At 43.2% G+C, this 17,182-nt stretch overlaps 1 protein-coding gene across 6 annotated transcripts in view; it reads right to left on the reverse strand.

The window, feature by feature from the left end:
• Window positions 1-17,182, reverse strand: part of UNC79 (unc-79 homolog, NALCN channel complex subunit) — a 282,366-nt gene that overhangs the window by 14,225 nt on the left and 250,959 nt on the right. For all 6 annotated transcript variants that reach the window (XR_011024177.1, XM_068254657.1, XM_068254659.1 and 3 more), the window contains 5 exons: window positions 13,231-13,320; window positions 12,970-13,145; window positions 10,737-10,923; window positions 6,608-6,805; window positions 5,206-5,283 (listed from right to left, as the gene is read on the reverse strand). Coding sequence is in view for 5 of the 6 variants with exons in the window: in XM_068254657.1 (XP_068110758.1) it covers window positions 5,206-5,283; window positions 6,608-6,805; window positions 10,737-10,923; window positions 12,970-13,145; window positions 13,231-13,320 (729 nt within the window). In the remaining variant the exon portion in view is untranslated. The remainder of the gene's footprint in view (window positions 1-5,205; window positions 5,284-6,607; window positions 6,806-10,736; window positions 10,924-12,969; window positions 13,146-13,230; window positions 13,321-17,182) is intronic.

Below are 17,182 nucleotides of genomic sequence, written 5' to 3' on the forward strand. Positions count from 1 at the left end.
CTCCGATGTCATATTTTTTACTTCCCTTTTTAGGCATGTTTAGTGAACCAGAGACGAAGCACCCTCATGTATTTTACCATATATATCAGTGGGAACATTAGAGAAAACACCTACCCTGCTCTCTGTTTCATTTTTAACTGTTCAGCTTGCTTCTAATCAGCCCTGATAAAATCCCCGACTGAGCATTCAGTCTGGCTTTGCTATAATGACTCAGCTATAATGATTCCTGAGCAGAGCCACAAGGGGGCAGGCTTGGGCTTGAAAAGACATCAGAGAAGACAAACTCAGCTATAATGATTCCTGAGCAAAGCCAGACTGAATGCTCAGTCGGGGATTTTATCAGTGCTGCTAACAAGTAGGCTGAGCAGTGAAGGATGAAACAGAGAGCAGGGTAGGTGTTTTCTATAATGTCCCCACTGATATATATGGTAAAATACATGAGGGTGTTTCATCTCTGGTTCACTTTAAATTGTATTTGCTTTTGGAGCTGCAGCTTGATATTCAATATGGTTGTATAGTTACTGTTAACCAGTACTACCTACCCCTCTAAATCAGTCTTTTGTCTCGACCCCCAGCTGCGCGCTCTTACATTTATTGACATTAACTTTAATCTGCTATTTAACTACTCATGTAGTCATTTTGTGAAGAGCCTTCTGTAGTATGTCATTATCCTGCTGAATTTTAATGTACTAGGTAATTAATAAAGAAGTTGGAGTAATTGAACAGGAGTGGACCCAATGCTGACCCTTGTGGCACCGCAGCTAATAATGGCATAGATTGAGTATTACCCACTACTTCTGTTTTACTTCTGTCCTATAGCCAGTTGTTTATCAATGCTTAAATTAATTCAGTTGTGTTTGTCAACACATGACACATGTCTGGTGACATTCTCGTGACAAAAGGTGCATAATATGCTGTCTATGAGCCTCTCCAAGCTTAGCTGCAATCTGATATCAGTAAATCTCTGCAGACAACTACATTTAAGTGAATCTCTTCACAGCACCAAATCTCAAAGGACTTTTGTAGAGAACCCAATCTCGGCAAATCTCTGCAAAGACACAACCCTAAGTGTCTCTCTGTGAAATATCAAATCTCAGTGAATTGCTTCAATGTACAGAACCTCCAAGAACTGATAAAGAGCATCAGATCTCAGTGAATCTCTGTAAAGCGCCAAACTTCAATACGTTTCTTTGTAGAGCACCACATCTCACTGAATCTCTATAATACCCTGCAGAAGATGTCAGTGCTACAGTGGGTTGCACAAGTATTCGGCCCCTTTGAAGTTTTCCACATTTTGTCACATTACTGCCACAAACATGAATCAATTTTATTGGAATTCCACGTGAAAGACCAATACAAAGTGGTGTACACATGAGAAGTGGAACAAAAATCATACATGATTCCAAACATTTTTTTTACAAATAAATAACTGCAAAGTAGTGTGTGCATAATTATTCGGCCCCCTTTGATCTGAGTGCAGTCAGTTGCCTATAGACATTACCTGATGAGTGCTAATGACTAAATAGAGTGCACCTACGTGTAATCTAATGTCAGTACAAATACAGCTGCTCTGTGAGTGCCTCGGAGGTTGTCTAAGAGAATATTGGGAGCAACAACACCGTGAAGTCCAAAGAACACACAAGACAGGTCAGGGATAAAGTTATTGAGAAATTTAAAGCAGGCTTAAAGGGAAGGTTCAAGCAAAAAAAAAAAAATGAGTTTTACTTACCTGGGGCTTCTACCAGCCCCATGTAGCCATCCTGTGCCCTTGTAGTCACTCACTGCTGCTCCAGTCCCCCGCTGGCAGCTTTCTGACCTCGGAGGTCAGGGCCACATTGCATACATTTTTACGCATTCCAGCTAGCGCAGGAACAAAAATTTACGCGTTGCACCACTAACGCGTAAAAATGTATGCGTTAATGTTCCTGCACTAGCGGGAATGTGTAAAAATGTACGCAATTTGGCCCTGACCTCCGAGGTCAGAAAGCTCCCAGCGGGGGACTGGAGCAGCAGTGAGTGACTACGAGGGCACAGGATGGCTGCATGGGGCTGGTAGAAGCCCCAGGTAAGTGAAACTCATTTTTTTTTTTTTGCTTGGACCTTCCCTTTAAAGAGACACTGAAGTGAAAAAAAAATGATGATATTATGATTTGTATGTGTAGTGCAGCTAAGAAAAAAAACATTAAGATCAGATACATCAGTCTAATTGTTTCCAGTGCAGGAAGAGTTGAGAAACTGCAGTTGTTATCTCTATGCAAAAAAGCCATTAAGCTCTACGACCAACTTGGTGGTGGAGAGGGCTGTTATCTGACTTTTATTATCTCAACTGTAATTGAACTGTTTACTTTTCCTCTAGCAGAGGAGAGGTCATTAGTTCAAAGACTGCTCTGAAAGACTCATTTTGAATGCTGAGTGTTGTGTAATCTGGACATATTATAGAGTGATGCAATGTTAGAAAAAACACTATATACCTGAAAATAAAAATATGAGAATATTTTCTTTGCTGCTAATCTTCTAGTAATTATTCATAGTACACAACCAATTCATTATATCATATATTTTTTTTCGCTTCAGTGTCTCTTTAAGCTGGCCACTAACGGTCCAATTTCTAGCGAAAAATCGTTCGAGCGATCAGAAATTCTGATCGTATTGGTTGTAAATAATCTCCATTGGTGGACTCAATCGATTATGAACGAGTGAAAAAAATGTCGCCCGGATGAATTTTCGTCGAACGAAAATTTGGATTTTCTTGGTGGTCGTGATAGATAGGAAGCAAAGATTGGTTAGTTGATGGTGTAGTGAACGATTTTTCGTCCGATCAGAATTTCTGATCGCTCGAACGTTTTTTCGCTAGAAATTGGACAGTTAGTGGCCACCTTTAGGCTACAAAAAGATTTCCAAAGCCTTGAACATTCCACGGAGCACTGTTCAAGCGATCATTCAGAAATGGAAGGAGTATGGCACAACTGTAAACCTACCAAGACAAGGCCATCCACCTAAATTCACAGGCCGAACAAGGAGAGCGCTGATCAGAAATGCAGTCAAGAGGCCCATGGTGACTCTGGCGAGCTGCAGAGATCTACAGCTCAGGTGGGAGACTGTCCATAGGACAACTAATAGTCATGCACTGTACAAAGTTGGCCTTTATGGAAGAGTGGCAAGAAGAAAGGCATTGTTAACAGAAAGCATAAGAAGTCCCGTTTGCAGTTTGCCACAAGCCATGTGGGGGACACAGCAACCATGTGGAAGAAGGTGCTCTGGTCAGATGAGACCAAAATGGAACTTTTTGGCCAAAATGCAAAACGCTATGTGTTGCGGAAAACTAACACTGCACATCACTCAGAACACACCATCCCTACTGTCAAATATGGTGGTGGTAGCATTATGCTCGGGGGGTGCATCTCTTCAGCAGGGACAGGGAAGCTGGTCAGAGGTGATGGGAAGATGAATGGAGCCAAATACAGGGCAAACTTGGAAGAAAACCTCTTGGAGTCTGCAAAAGACTTGAGACTGGGGCCGAGGTTCACCTTCCAGCAGGACAACAACCCTAAACATAAAGCCAGGGCAACAATGGAATGGTTTAAAACAAAACATATCTATGTGTTAGAATGGCCCAGTCAAAGTCCAGATCTAAATCCAATCGAGAATCTGTGGCAAGATCTGAAAACTGCTGTTCACAAACGCTGTCCATCTAATCTGACTGAGCTGGAGCTGTTTTGCAAAGAAGAATGGGCAAGGATTTCAGTCTCTAGATGTGCAAAGCTGGTAGAGACATACCCTAAAAGACTGGCAGCTGTAATTGCAGCAAAAGGTGGTTCTACAAAGTATTGACTCGGGGCCGAATAATTACGCACACCCCACTTTGCAGTTATTTATTTGTAAAAAATGTTTGGAATGATGTATGATTTTCGATCCACTTCTCACGTGTACAGGGCCGGTTTAAGCAACAATGGGGCGCCAGGGCAAAATAAACCTGGGGGGCCCCCCCAACATATACCCCGGAACAAAAATCGGCATTAGGGGACCTTTTTTGCAGCTGGTATAGTCAGGGTGTGAAATCCCAATCGGTCAGAGCTCCACATTCTGGCTATCCCAGCCTGCATGGGGTACAAGGGGTTACAAAGTTTCAGGAGGGGGGACCCCACATAATTAAAAAAAAAAAAAAAAATTCACACACTCTAAACATAAAAAAAAATTGGGAAAATAGGAAAAAAATACCAGGGATCTTCATACAGCCATATGGCGGCTGTATAGCGATCCCTGGCCAAAGCGCTGCGGCTGCGTATAGACCCCCTGGAAACCCCATCAGGAAATTTATTGCGCTTTCGTTTGATGCATGTAAAATTACACGACCGTTAGGTTAGCTACTAAAAGTGACATTTACCGCATTTAAAACTATACTTTTTTCCTTCTAAACTTTAAAATCGATTTTCTCAAAAACTATAAGGTCTTTTTGAAAAATTGTTTTTTCCTCTTATTCCTAATGATCTCCTTAACATATCAAATTTAGGATTTCTAGCATTTAAGGTGGATTTGCTATTAACCATTAAAGTCGGCAGGTTTTTAAATGTGTTTTTTTTCCCTTTGAAACTTTAAAATCGTTTTTCTCAAAAACTATAAGGCCGATTTGCAAAATTTTTTTTTCCTCTTGTAGCCACTGGGGGCCCCTACAAGCTCTGGGGCCCTGGGGCAGCTGCCTCCTTTGCCTTAATGGTAGCGCCGGCCCTGCACGTGTACACCACTTTGTATCGGTCTTTCACGTGGAATTCCAATAATATTGATTCATGTTTGTGGCAGTAATGTGACAAAATGTGGAAAACTTCAAGGGGGCCGAATACTTTTGCAACCCACTGTATATGAATACATAATAATAGCATGGAAGGACATTAGACAATGACTAGGGTAGGATTAGATTGTGAGCTCCTCTGAGGACAGTCAGTGACATGATTATGTGATCTGTAAAGTGCTGCAGGAGATGTCAGTGCTATATAAATACACAATAATAATATGGTAGGACATTAGACTATGACTATGGTAGGGTTAGATTGTGAGCTCCTCTGAGGACAGTCAGTGACATGACTATGTACTCTGTAATGTGCTGCAGAAGATGTCAGTGCTATGGATAAATACATAATCATACATTTTGGAATTGGTGTTTTCTAAAGAGTTCAGCCCATTTGCACTATAGATGAGAATGTAACTTACTTTGACAAAGACGGTGGAGTTGCATTCTTGTAGAGCCTCCATTAAGCTGATCAGATGCAGACAGACCATCTCCACCATCTGGAAGAGATAAATCAGCATTCAATAGATATGAGTAATCATAACAGGGCTCAGGAATAGAAGACATGGGTGAATAGCACATACCTAACCACTCATCACCACCTCATCCATCCACTGATCAGTTCCCAATGTATAAGGCATTTGACAGTATCACCGAGCCTGGATTTACATCACAGGAGTCTGTAGGCACAGATGTCCTGGCACCTTAGACTTCACCCTCCATGAACCTACAAACCCCAAGTGTACTGGCTGGCCCAGCTGTCACTTCTTCCTACTTCCCCTGCCCGGTGTCAGTAGCTACCGCTGCCCCTTAGCATTAGGTAGCCAGAGCTATCCTCAGTATTAAGCAGCTAGAAGTTCCCCTGACTGAAGGGAGATCTGGTTAGTGGAATGCAGAGTAACCTCTCATTTACACACCACTCGGGACTCTGCATAGGGAAGGTGGGAGAAAGGCACTAGAGGAGAGGAGTGAGCCGCCTTTCCATCATCAGGCGCCTGTAGGCACGTGCCTATAGTGCCTTATGGTAAATCCAGTCCTGAGTATCGCCCTCTAAAATATCAAAGTATCAGTTCCTTTATTTGACAACATCTCAGATGTAGAATTCTGTGACATAAGTCATGGCAGTGGCCACTGAAGCTCCTGTTACATAATAGTGCTCACTCAGGCTCCTCTGACTTACTGTAATTGTGGTCATTGAGGTTTCTGGGACTACGGCTGTAGCCACTCAGGTTGTGTGACCATGGCCGGATTTGAAGCAAGGCCACAGAGACCATGGCCTAGGGCACCAGGAAGCAAGGGGCGGGCAGCGAGCTGGCACACTAAGGCAGATAAACTGCCAAATGTGTAAACCACAGCAGTCACAAACTCTGTCTGTGGCTGCCTTGCTTCCACAGGGGCGAGCAGTGGAGCACTGGTCCTGTGCTCCGCCCAAGGGCTGGGTTGCTGACAGTGGGCCTTGGGCAGTAAAATGTCCAAATCCAGCCCTTTGTTTGACATAACAGTGGTCACTAATAGTCCAGTAATAAAACAGTGGTCACTAATGTTCCTGTAATATAACTGTGGTCACTGATAGTCTAGTAATATAACAGTGGTCACTGATAGTCTAGTAATATAACAGTGGTCACTGATAGTCTAGTAATATAACAGTGGTCACTGATAGTCTAGTAATATAACAGTGGTCACTGATAGTCTAGTAATATAACAGTGGTCACTGATAGTCTAGTAATATAACAGTGGTCACTCAGGATTCTTTGACATAATAGTGGTCTTTTGGTTCAATAGCATTCCATCTCTGGTTATGTGAAATGTCACCCAGATGCTCACCACAGTGTTGTGCGCCATCAGCTGGAGGATGCTGGGAGTGACGCGGCTCCAAAACTCCAAAGCTGTGAGGATTGCCGTGAAGCTGAACTCATTCTGGTTCTGAACGGTGGAAGCGATGGCCGCCTGTTCGCAATAGACCGTCCAGAGCTGGGCGAAGATGAAGGCATGGAAGAGGGAGCACATGTGGAGTACTGAGGTCTGCCAGACAAAATGACAAAGACAAGAGGTTAAGTTACCATTCCTTAGTAAATATGCAGATGATACAACCAGCAACACACAGAGAGGAACAAGAACCTGCATTATAAGTAGAGGTAACAACATAACAATCTACAACTTAGCCATACCTCCCAACTTTTTGAGATGAGAAAGAGGGACACTGAAGCCACACCCCTAATCACGCCCCATCACACCCCTAGTCACGCATACCATAAAGATTTCATAAGAAAAATATGTTTTATCATTCACACCACACTGGTCCTTTCTATCCTGGTTCATTTTCCTTCATATTAACATTTTAAAATTAGTAATATATCAAATTAAAGGATGGGAATAAAGTTTAGAGTCAATCAAACACATTTTTTTTTAGTAGAGAAATATATATATATTTACATAGAAAGAGGGACAAAGTCCTGAAAGAGGGACAAATGAGGAGGAAAGAGTGACAGAGGGACAGGGCTCCCAAAGAGGGGGAGCTCTGCTTAGCACCTGCTATTCATATAGCACTTTGGCCTTGTCTATTATTGCTGGAATACACTTCTTCCTCTTATTCAACTCAGATATGTCCCACATCAATATCCAGCCCTTAGGCCTCTTTCACAGTGAGACGTTAAAGTCGCACGTTAGAAAATGTTCCAATGCAGACTAACGCACAGCAATACAAAGTCTGTGCGACATTCACAGTGCACATGTTGCGTTGTGTGTAATGTATAGCAATATTTAGAAAGTGCTGCATGCTGTGCGTTTAGCAATACATTTGCTGCGTTGTGTGTGTTGCACATGCTCAGTAACTTTTCTTTTTTTTTTATGTAACGCATGCGCCGTTTTCGTTCCATCACTGTGCGACGAAAATGGTGCACCATACGCAGCTAAAGAATGTACTATAATGTCCAAGTTATAGTCTTTCAATGCGTTGCATTAGAGGCACGTTAAGCGACCTTAAAGAGACTCCGTAACAAAAATTGCATCCTGTTTTTTATCATCCTACAAGTTCCAAAAGCTATTCTAATGTGTTCTGGCTTACTGCAGCACTTTCTACTAACACAGTCTCTGTAATAAATCAACTTATCTCTCTCTTGTCAGACTTGTCAGCCTGTGTCTGGAAGGCTGCCAAGTTCTTCAGTGTTGTGGTTCTGTTATGAACTCCCCCTTCCAGGCCCCTCTCTGCACACTGCCTGTGTATTATTTAGATTAGAGCAGCTTCTCTCTTATCTTTTACAAGCTGGATAAATCGTCCCCTGAGCTGGCTGGACTTTCACATACTGAGGAATTACAGACAAGGGCAAAGCTGTTTGCATGAAGAAACGAGCAGCCTGACACTTCAGTGCATGAGAGATGCAGGGGGAAAAGAAACACACAAATGATCTCTTGAGATTCAAAAGGAAGGGTGTATACAGCCTGCTTGTGTATGGATGTATTTTCTATGTGTGGACATACTGTACATCAACCTACTTCCTGTTTTGGTGGCCATTTTGTTTGTTTATAAACAAACTTTTTAAAACTGTTTTTAACCACTTTTAATGCGGCGAGGAGCGGCGAAATTGTGACAGAGGGTAATAGGAGATGTCCCCTAATGCACTGGTATGTTTACTTTTGTGCGATTTTAACAATACAGATTCTCTTTAACGTCGCATCAAACGCAACGTCCCACTGTGAAAGAGGCCTTAGATCCATAACCGGTTTCCACCGACCTCCATCCCACACTTGGCCCTTGCTCACACACACTTCCCTTAAGGGAAGCTCGTTAACGGTTACACTTTTTAATCAGATAGGATCTTTCTACGCACTTTTTACGATCATAATTAATCAGAAGGTACTCTAGAAAAACCCCAAAACAGGTCAATTAGGGCATTTTCTCTATTCAGATATTGTAAAATCTAACTTTTAGATCAATTGCATTTTCTGTTCCAATTGACTATAGAATCATTTTATATCGATTTTCACCACACACTGTTCAGTTTTTTTGTACAATTTGATAGTAAAACAGGTATCTAACTATTGCATCTGATGAAAAATTGTGCCATTAAAGAGGACCGGAACGCAGAACTTCGTCTCTGCTCAAAAAGATAAGCAACAGCCTAATAATTTTTAAAGAAAAAATATTTGTATCAGCTGTCTTTGTTACAGCTGATACAAACCCTGCAATAAATCTGCAGTGTGTCTACTTCCTGCTTTCATGGAAGCAGACAATGCTGTTAACATCCTGTGTTTACAAATTCTGCCGTGGTAGTCATGTGACACAGCTGAGAGATCAAATTACAGTTGTGTCTAGTCACAGATGAGGAGGAATTAAACAAGGTAAACTCTCTAAATACATACAGGGTGCGTTTCTCTATGTTTTTCTTCTGTCCTGTGCAAGAGTTCAGGTCTGCTTTAATGTCCACCTGCTGAGCATCCACTTCAAACTGAATGTCACACAGGTGCCCAATCTGCACATGCCTGTGTTTATTGCATTTGGACCCTGCCTCTGCATTGACAATGATCCCCTTTGATATGCAATACATACTCTCAGATCACATGACCCTGGATTGTTTTATTAAAATACTATAGCCACATAGCTCACAACGGGACAGTCCCTCTTTGGAAGCCCTGTCCCTCTGTCCCTCTTTCCTCTTAATTTGTCCCTCTTTCAGGACTGATGTACAGATTTATGTAAATATATCTACTGAAAAATGTGTTTAATTGACTCTAAACTTTATTCCCATCCTTTAAATTGATATATTTCTTACTTTCAAATGTTAAAGCGGACCCAAACCAAACATTTTTTTAATTACAAATATGTAGTTGCAGCACTCTGACACATACAAAGATAAATAAACACTCCTTCAAGCCTATGAGCATTTCAGGGCATGCTTTTCACCCTTCTCTTTTCATAACTAGGGTTATACAGGTGGCAGCCATTAGCAATTCCTCCATTGCTGGACACCATCTACTCCACCAGTTTGCCGGATTCTGTCCCGGCAATATGAAAGGAAGGGAGGGGTTCCTCCAATAAATGTAAAATATTTTATATGTGTTATCATGCGGCTGAAAAAAGGCTGCTATTTATTATTATAATTTAGAAAATAGATTTTATTTCTGAAATCTTGTATTTTTAATTTGGGTCCACTTTAATATGAAGGAAAATGAACCAGGATAGAAATGACCAGTGTGATTTGAATTATAAAACAACATTCTTATTAAATCTTTATAGTGTGTGTGATTGGGGGTGTGTCAGGGGCGTGGTTAGAGGTATGGCTTAAAGAAGAACTTCAGCCTAAACAAACATACTGTCATTAAGTTACATTAGTTATGTTAATTAAAATAGATAGGTAATATAATCTCTTACCCACCCTGTTTTAAAAGGACAGACAAATTCTTCTTGATTTCATGATGGCAGCCATCTTTTTGGTTAAAAGGAGGTGACAGGTAGCACGAGACACAGTTCCAACTGTCCTGTGTGCTGATCACCCCTCCCAGTTGCTAGGCAACGTGAATAACAACATAGGAAATACCATCATGCTCTGCACAGCATCAGGGAAAAAAAGCCCAGGCAGTTTTCTTTGATGGGTGGAGCTTAGCTAAAAATACAGCTAAAAATGATGCTTTGGGAAGAAAAACAAAGTTCTGATGCTGTGAAACTGTTAAAGAAACACCAAGCCTTTTAAGTTCTGCTGAGTAGATTTTTAGTCCGGAGGTTCACTTTAAGTGTCCCTCTTTCTGATCTCAAAAAGTTGGGAGGTAAGTATCCATGGCAAACCCCTCCCCCCCAGGTATGCCAAAAAGGGGGATGAAAGGCACAAGCACCTTGAATAAATCCACCCCAATTGACAAGCCTTGTTTTGGGGTGTTAGCGATGTTGGCAGGCCCGGCAGTATGTACCGTGGTGCATCGTCAGGGGCTCGCTGCCGTTAGTCACGTGACACGCACTCACCTTAGACTGCTCGGGGAAACCGATGAGAATAACGATGAGATGATCTGCGACGTGGGATCCGGAGTCTAGAGGAATCGGCATACATGCTGCGGGGGAATTCGTACACACGACCCCATGGGTGAGGGAGCCCAGCAGAAGCCACGACAGGAGGCGGATGTGGGAGACGCACTCGATAAACTCTTTGGGGCTGAAATAAAATAAAATAAAATGGAAGTAACGGTGTAAAAAATATTAAAGAGAAACTCCGACCAAGAATTGAACTTTATCCCAATCAGTAGCTGATACCCCATTTTACATGAGAAATCGTTTCCTCTTCACAAACAGACCATCAGGGGGCGCTGTACGGCTGATATTGTGGTGAAACCCCTCCCACAAGAAACTCTGAGGACCGTGGTACTCCTGGCAGTTTCCTGTCTGTGAACCTTGCTGCATTGTGGGAAATAGCTGTTTACAGCTGTTTCCAACTGCCAAAAAAGCATGCAGCAGCTGCATCACCTTCCAGCAGTAAAAATGTCACCATGAGATAAATGTCAGAATGTAAATCAGGGAGAGGAAAGATTTTACAATTGGAAAGCACTGACTAAATCATTTAAACATAATTATTGTAAAAATGAAGTACTTTTTTAATTACATTATTTTCACTGGAGTTCCTCTTTAAAGGGAACCAGAGACGAAGCACCCTCATGTATTTTACCATATAGATCAGTGGGAACATTAGAGAAAACACCTACCATGCTTTCTGTTTCATTCTGCACTGCTCAGCTTGCTTCTAATCAGCCCTGATAAAATCCCTGACTGAGCATTCAGTCTGGCTTTGCTACAATGACTCAGCTATAATGATTCCTGAGCAGAACCAGCAGGGGGCAGGCTTGGACTTGAAAAGACATGAGAGAAGACAGACTCAGCTATAAATATTCCTGAGCAAAGCCAGACTGAATGCTCAGTCGGGATTTTATCAGGTCTAATAAGAAACAAGCTGTGCAGTGCAGAATGAAACAGAAAGCAAGGTAGGTGTTTTCTCTAATGTTCCCACTGATATATATGGTAAAATACATGAGGGTGCTTCGTCTCTGGTTCCCTTTAAAGAGGAACTCCAGTGAAAATAATGTAATAAAAAAAAGTGCTTCATTTTTACAATAATGATGTATAAATGATTTAGTCAGTGTTTGCCCATTGTAAAATATTTTAAGTCCCTGATTTATGTTCTGACATTTATCACATGGTGACATTTTATTGCTGGCAGGTGATGTAGCTGCTGCTTGCTGTTTTGGCAGTTGGAAACAGCTGTAAACAGCTGTTTCCCACAATGCAACAAGGTTCACAGACAGGAAACTGCCAAGAGTACCACGGTCCTCAGAGTTTCTTGTGGGAGGAGTTTCACCACAATATCAGTCATACAGCGCCCCGTGATGATCCGTTTGTGAAAAGGAATAGGTTTCTCATGTAAAAGGGGGTATCAGCTACCGATTGGGATAAAGTTCAATTCTTGGTTGGAGTTTCTCTTTAAGTCCCATACCCATTAAGCGATTTTCCCGAACGATTTTTGCGGGACGAACACTATTTGTGATATCGCGCAACATCATTCAATGAAAAACTGTCATGACGAATCCAAATCCAATTGCCATTGACCTCCATGCTAATTACCATGATCGTTCAACGTTGCGTTCCCATCTGTCGTTTGTACCCACGGTACGTGACTGCGGAAGATGGATCAGGGAACAATCGGTCATCTTGTTGTTAGTTTCCGCGTAACAAATTAATATAATCCACCACCCCCCCCCCCCCCTCCCAACTTGCCCTAGTACCCCTAGAACTGTCTGTTAAAGTGCGATTGTCACCCTTAAAGTCAAATTCCATTTACCCACTGCTCTGTCTTTATTATGTAGTCTACATCCTGACCCTGCATTGCAATGTTTCTGCTGTAATGAATCTTACCTCAATCAGCTTGGCTCTATTCTGGTACACTGTTGGGGAGAGGGAAGCTTGTTATCACCACTCCCAAATTTCTGATCCACACTGATTGGCTGAGGGCAGTTCACTGTGACATGTGGCTAAGAAGGGAATTACACCTCACCCCTCTGTAGAAACTGCTGAAATGCGGTCTATGCTGTGCTCACATGTTTACAAAGCAACCTCAGGGGAGGAGACATCACATTCTTTGCCCCTCGGGGGTGGGAACCGAGTGACAGCACTTCCCTTAAAAAGAGATCAAGTCTGGTACTGGCATTCTTACCCTTGCTGCATGGCAGAAGGTGGATGATACAGCCAAGGCAGATATCGAATGACAGCTTTATTGTCCCGGTGGTTTCCTCGTGTTATCTCCATAGCAGCTATTTGGGCAAGGCCTACTTTAAGATGGCCACCAAACGTGTCTTCGTGTAGCGGCTGTGAACAGGTCTTCATGTGGTTCTGCGGGAGGATAAGGATAGATACATGGCAGACAACTGTTGGCTCATATAGACACATTCCTATCTCAGCTGTCTAGAATAGTTACCTTGAGTTTGGTTAACGTGTGCATATCGGCAATGAAGTCCAGAATTTCACTGATGTACTGGCGGGTGCATTCCATGGCCGCTGTGCCGCACTAGACAGGGAGACACAAGGCCAACCGTGACAACGCTGACTACAATTCATACAGCAAAAGTGATAAATGCTTAAAGAGGAACTCCAGCCTAAACAAACATACTGTCATTAAGTTACATTAGTTACGTTAATTAAAATAGATAGGTAATATAATCTCTTACCCACACTGTTTTAAATGAATAGGCAAATGTTTGTGATTTCATGAGGGCAGCCATCTTTTTGGTTGAAAGGAGGTGACAGGGAGCATGAGACACAGTTCCAACTGTCCTATGTCCTGAGCACCTCTCCCAGTTACTAGGCAACGTGAACAACAACATAGGAAATCCCATCATGCTTTGCACAGCATCAGGGAAAAAAAGCCTGGGCTTTTTTTCTTTGATGGGTGGAGCTTAGCTAAAAATGCAGCTACAAATGATGCTTTGATAAGAAAAACAAAGTTCTGATGATGTGAAACTGTTAAAGAAACACCAAGCCTTTTCAGTTCTGCTGAGTAGATTTTTAGTCCGGAGGTTCACTTTAAAGTTTATGGACAGGTGTCCAAAGTTTTGTATTTTAGCTAATTTATGCTCATTGGGCATTGCACAAATGTAAAATGCATATGTGTTAACGTGGCCAAACATCTTTGATGGGCGATTGACAAAGGGACAGATCTCTCTCTGATCTAATCTGATTGGAGAGAGAGATCCGTTGGCTGCCATAAAACGCAGGCCGATTCCAGATCGATTTCAGCATGTACCGGTAATCGGCCGAGTCTGACTCATCCACCACCTCAACGCCTGGCCGCTGCCCCCCTAATGTTTTATGTCCCCTCGGTGCCCCGTGCAATAATACTTTACTTGCCGATGTTCACGCTGCCGCCGCCGTTCTAGTTCTTTCACATTTACGCACCCCCCCTCCCCCACATAGTTGCCGGCGTTATAGCACGAGTAATGTCACACACGCGCCACTTGCTGGTTGTCACGTGGGGCCCCGATGTGGAAACAATTTCTATTAATTTGTTGTACAATTGAATGTTTTCATCAAAAAATGGGAAAATTTATCCATTTGATTTTATAATGTATGACCACCTTTAGATCAGTAGTTGATTTTTTATGCAGTGAGACCGGGATTTAACAACAACAAAAACAAACATTTGTAAAGCGCTTTTCTCCCGTAGGACTCAAAGCGCATAAGCATGGCTCAGACCATCGTGGTACAGAGGAAGAATTTTATAAGTCTGGAAATGCCAGGCTAAACAGGTGGCTTTTCAGTCTGGATTTGAATAGCTCCAGGGATGGTGCTGTCTTTACTGGGTGTGGCAGGGAGTTCCAAAGAGTAGGGGCAGCATGACAGAAGGCTCTGTCTCCAGATTTTTTTGAGGTGCACTCTGGGAGTGACCAAGTTTATGGAACCTGCTGATCTGAGGTTGTGAGAGGTGTGGTGCAGCTTCAGCAAGTCCTTCATGTATCCAGGGCCCAGATTGTGCAGGGATTTGAATGTCAGCAGTCCAATCTTGAAGAGTATTCTCCATTCTACTGGATACAAAAATCTGTAAATGTGTTTACTTATGAATATATTTTTATTTATATACTTTAATGCAGGACTGACAAAGACACCAAGTCACTCCATGCATGTCTGGAAAAGTAGAGCGTCTACTCTGAATGTCAAGAATAAAAAAAAAAATCAATATTATATAAAATATATATTAAAAGCAAATACCACCGGCCCCTTCATAGGGTTGCTTATGATGACAGCGATAAATAATAATAAAAGTGTGTTTACGTTTCTGGCCAGCTAGCGCGACCTGGAGGAGAACCTTATTGTGTTTACTGATAATCAATCCGCAAGATGAATTCTCATTGTGATTGAAAGCGCCAGGCTGGCACGAGCCCGGCACCAGCAAGTCTCCTCCACCTGCACGACTGCAAATTGTATTTCTATGTAAGAGAGATTAAATATGTCAAGTCTCCTCCGCCGGCTGCAAGGAAAAAAAGCAGGGAGATTGTCTGTTTATAGTGGCGGAGCTGGATGCAAGCATCACTTGACAATCTATCTCAAAACCCATCTTTATCAGAGATATATCGCATCTCTCTGCAAACCATCTCTCTCCAGGGAGACTAAAGGTGGCCGTACATCAGGCAACTTGGCGTCGAGCAACCAGGGAAAGGCAGAGGCGAGAGAGGCTCCAGCCTCAGGGCGCAGTGTAGGAGGGGGCACAGGGCGGGGCAGAGGTGATAGAGGCTCCAGCCTCGGGGCGCAGTGTAGGAGGGGGCGCACAACTCACTCAGCTATCATTCCCCTATTGTGTTTGAAGCAGAGAGAAATAAGAAAAGGGGATACATGGCAGTGACTGCAAGCCAGATAACTAGAGATTAAGGTGTTGGGGGCCCTGGGGCGCCTCTTAGTCTAATAGCAATCAGTGTGGGACAGCTGGGGTGGGAGGGATGGGGGGTGCACTTTGGTGTCTCAGCCTTGGGTGCTGGAGGACCTAGTGCATGCTCGATCGACCATGCAACCAATTTGAGACCAATATTGGTCGCATTAATCGGTCAGACATGCTGCAAGATGTTGGGCTGACTTGCTCGATCGGGTGGCCAGCGGAAACGGCAAGCGATATCGGGATGCGACAGAAACCTCAGCGTTGTTATCACAGTGTATAAATTTCCATGTATGTGTGCATTTATACATTACATGTTCTGTATCATGGTGCCAATCAGTCTTCCCAATCCACCGCTCTTCCATTAGCCCCATACACACAACCACATGGCATACGTGTTACATCATACACAACTCATGTCGGTAGCGTGTATAGGGCTAATGAAAAGCGGCGAATTCAGAAGATGGACGGCACCGTGACACAGGACAGGTAATGTATAAACGCACACATACATCCACATCTATACATTGAAATTGATTGGGAACAGCGGTGAGGCAGCAGACGAGGACGATTTCATGCTGAGATTAATCGGGAATCGGCCTGCGGAGTATGGGGAACTGACAGATTTCTCAGATCTGATTTGTTCAGAGAGAGATTTGTCTCTTGGTCGAATCTGCCCACCACACTAGCTGTATGGCTACCTTTAAGGTGCATACCCACTGCAAGATTTCATCTGTCAAAATCACAGACGAATGATCATTCCAAAAAACTTTGTGTAGCAATGGCTACAATTCACTAAACGTACAACTTGTCTTTAATAATGATTCTGAGCTGTTTTCACCTTGGTGATATATCATTTAGTATTCACTAAGCAATTTACCTCATGCAATCCTTAAAATAAGGATTCTGTCCTTAACCTCCCTGGCGGTAAGCCCGAGCTGTGCTCGGGCTATGCCGCGCAGGAGGATTTCTCAGGCTCTGTTGGGGCGATTCGCCCCATTGAAAGTGCTGCGCGCGCACAGCTCGATCGCCGCCGCTCTGCGGCGATCGCCCGCACGCAGCAGCGGAAGAGGGCCCCCCGCCAGAGCTCTGCGCTGCCCGGACCAATGAGTTCCGGGCAGCGCTATGGGCTGGATCGAGTGCGCCTGACGTCAGGACGTCGGCTGACGTCCATGACGTCATGCCGATCGTCGCCATGGCGACAGGAGAAGCCAAACAAGTATATAACGCGTTCCCCTGTTTGCTATTGATGCTGGCGACGATCGCACTAGAGGGCCACATGCGCCCTCTAGTGGTGTTTCATGTAGCTACCACTCTGGTAGCTTTACATAAAACAAAAAAATTTTAAAAAAAAAAGGATTTTTGCCCATTTGGCAAAATAAATTAACCGCCAGGGAGGTTAAAGTGAACCTAAAGTCAGACAGAAAAAATAAGTTTAACTCACCTGGGGCTTCCCTCAGCCCCCTGAAGCTGATCGGTGGCGGTGCCCACGCTGACTCCATCAGAT

Source organism: Hyperolius riggenbachi, chromosome 9 (genome assembly GCF_040937935.1).
Source record: "Hyperolius riggenbachi isolate aHypRig1 chromosome 9, aHypRig1.pri, whole genome shotgun sequence".
Lineage (NCBI taxonomy): Eukaryota > Metazoa > Chordata > Amphibia > Anura > Hyperoliidae > Hyperolius > Hyperolius riggenbachi.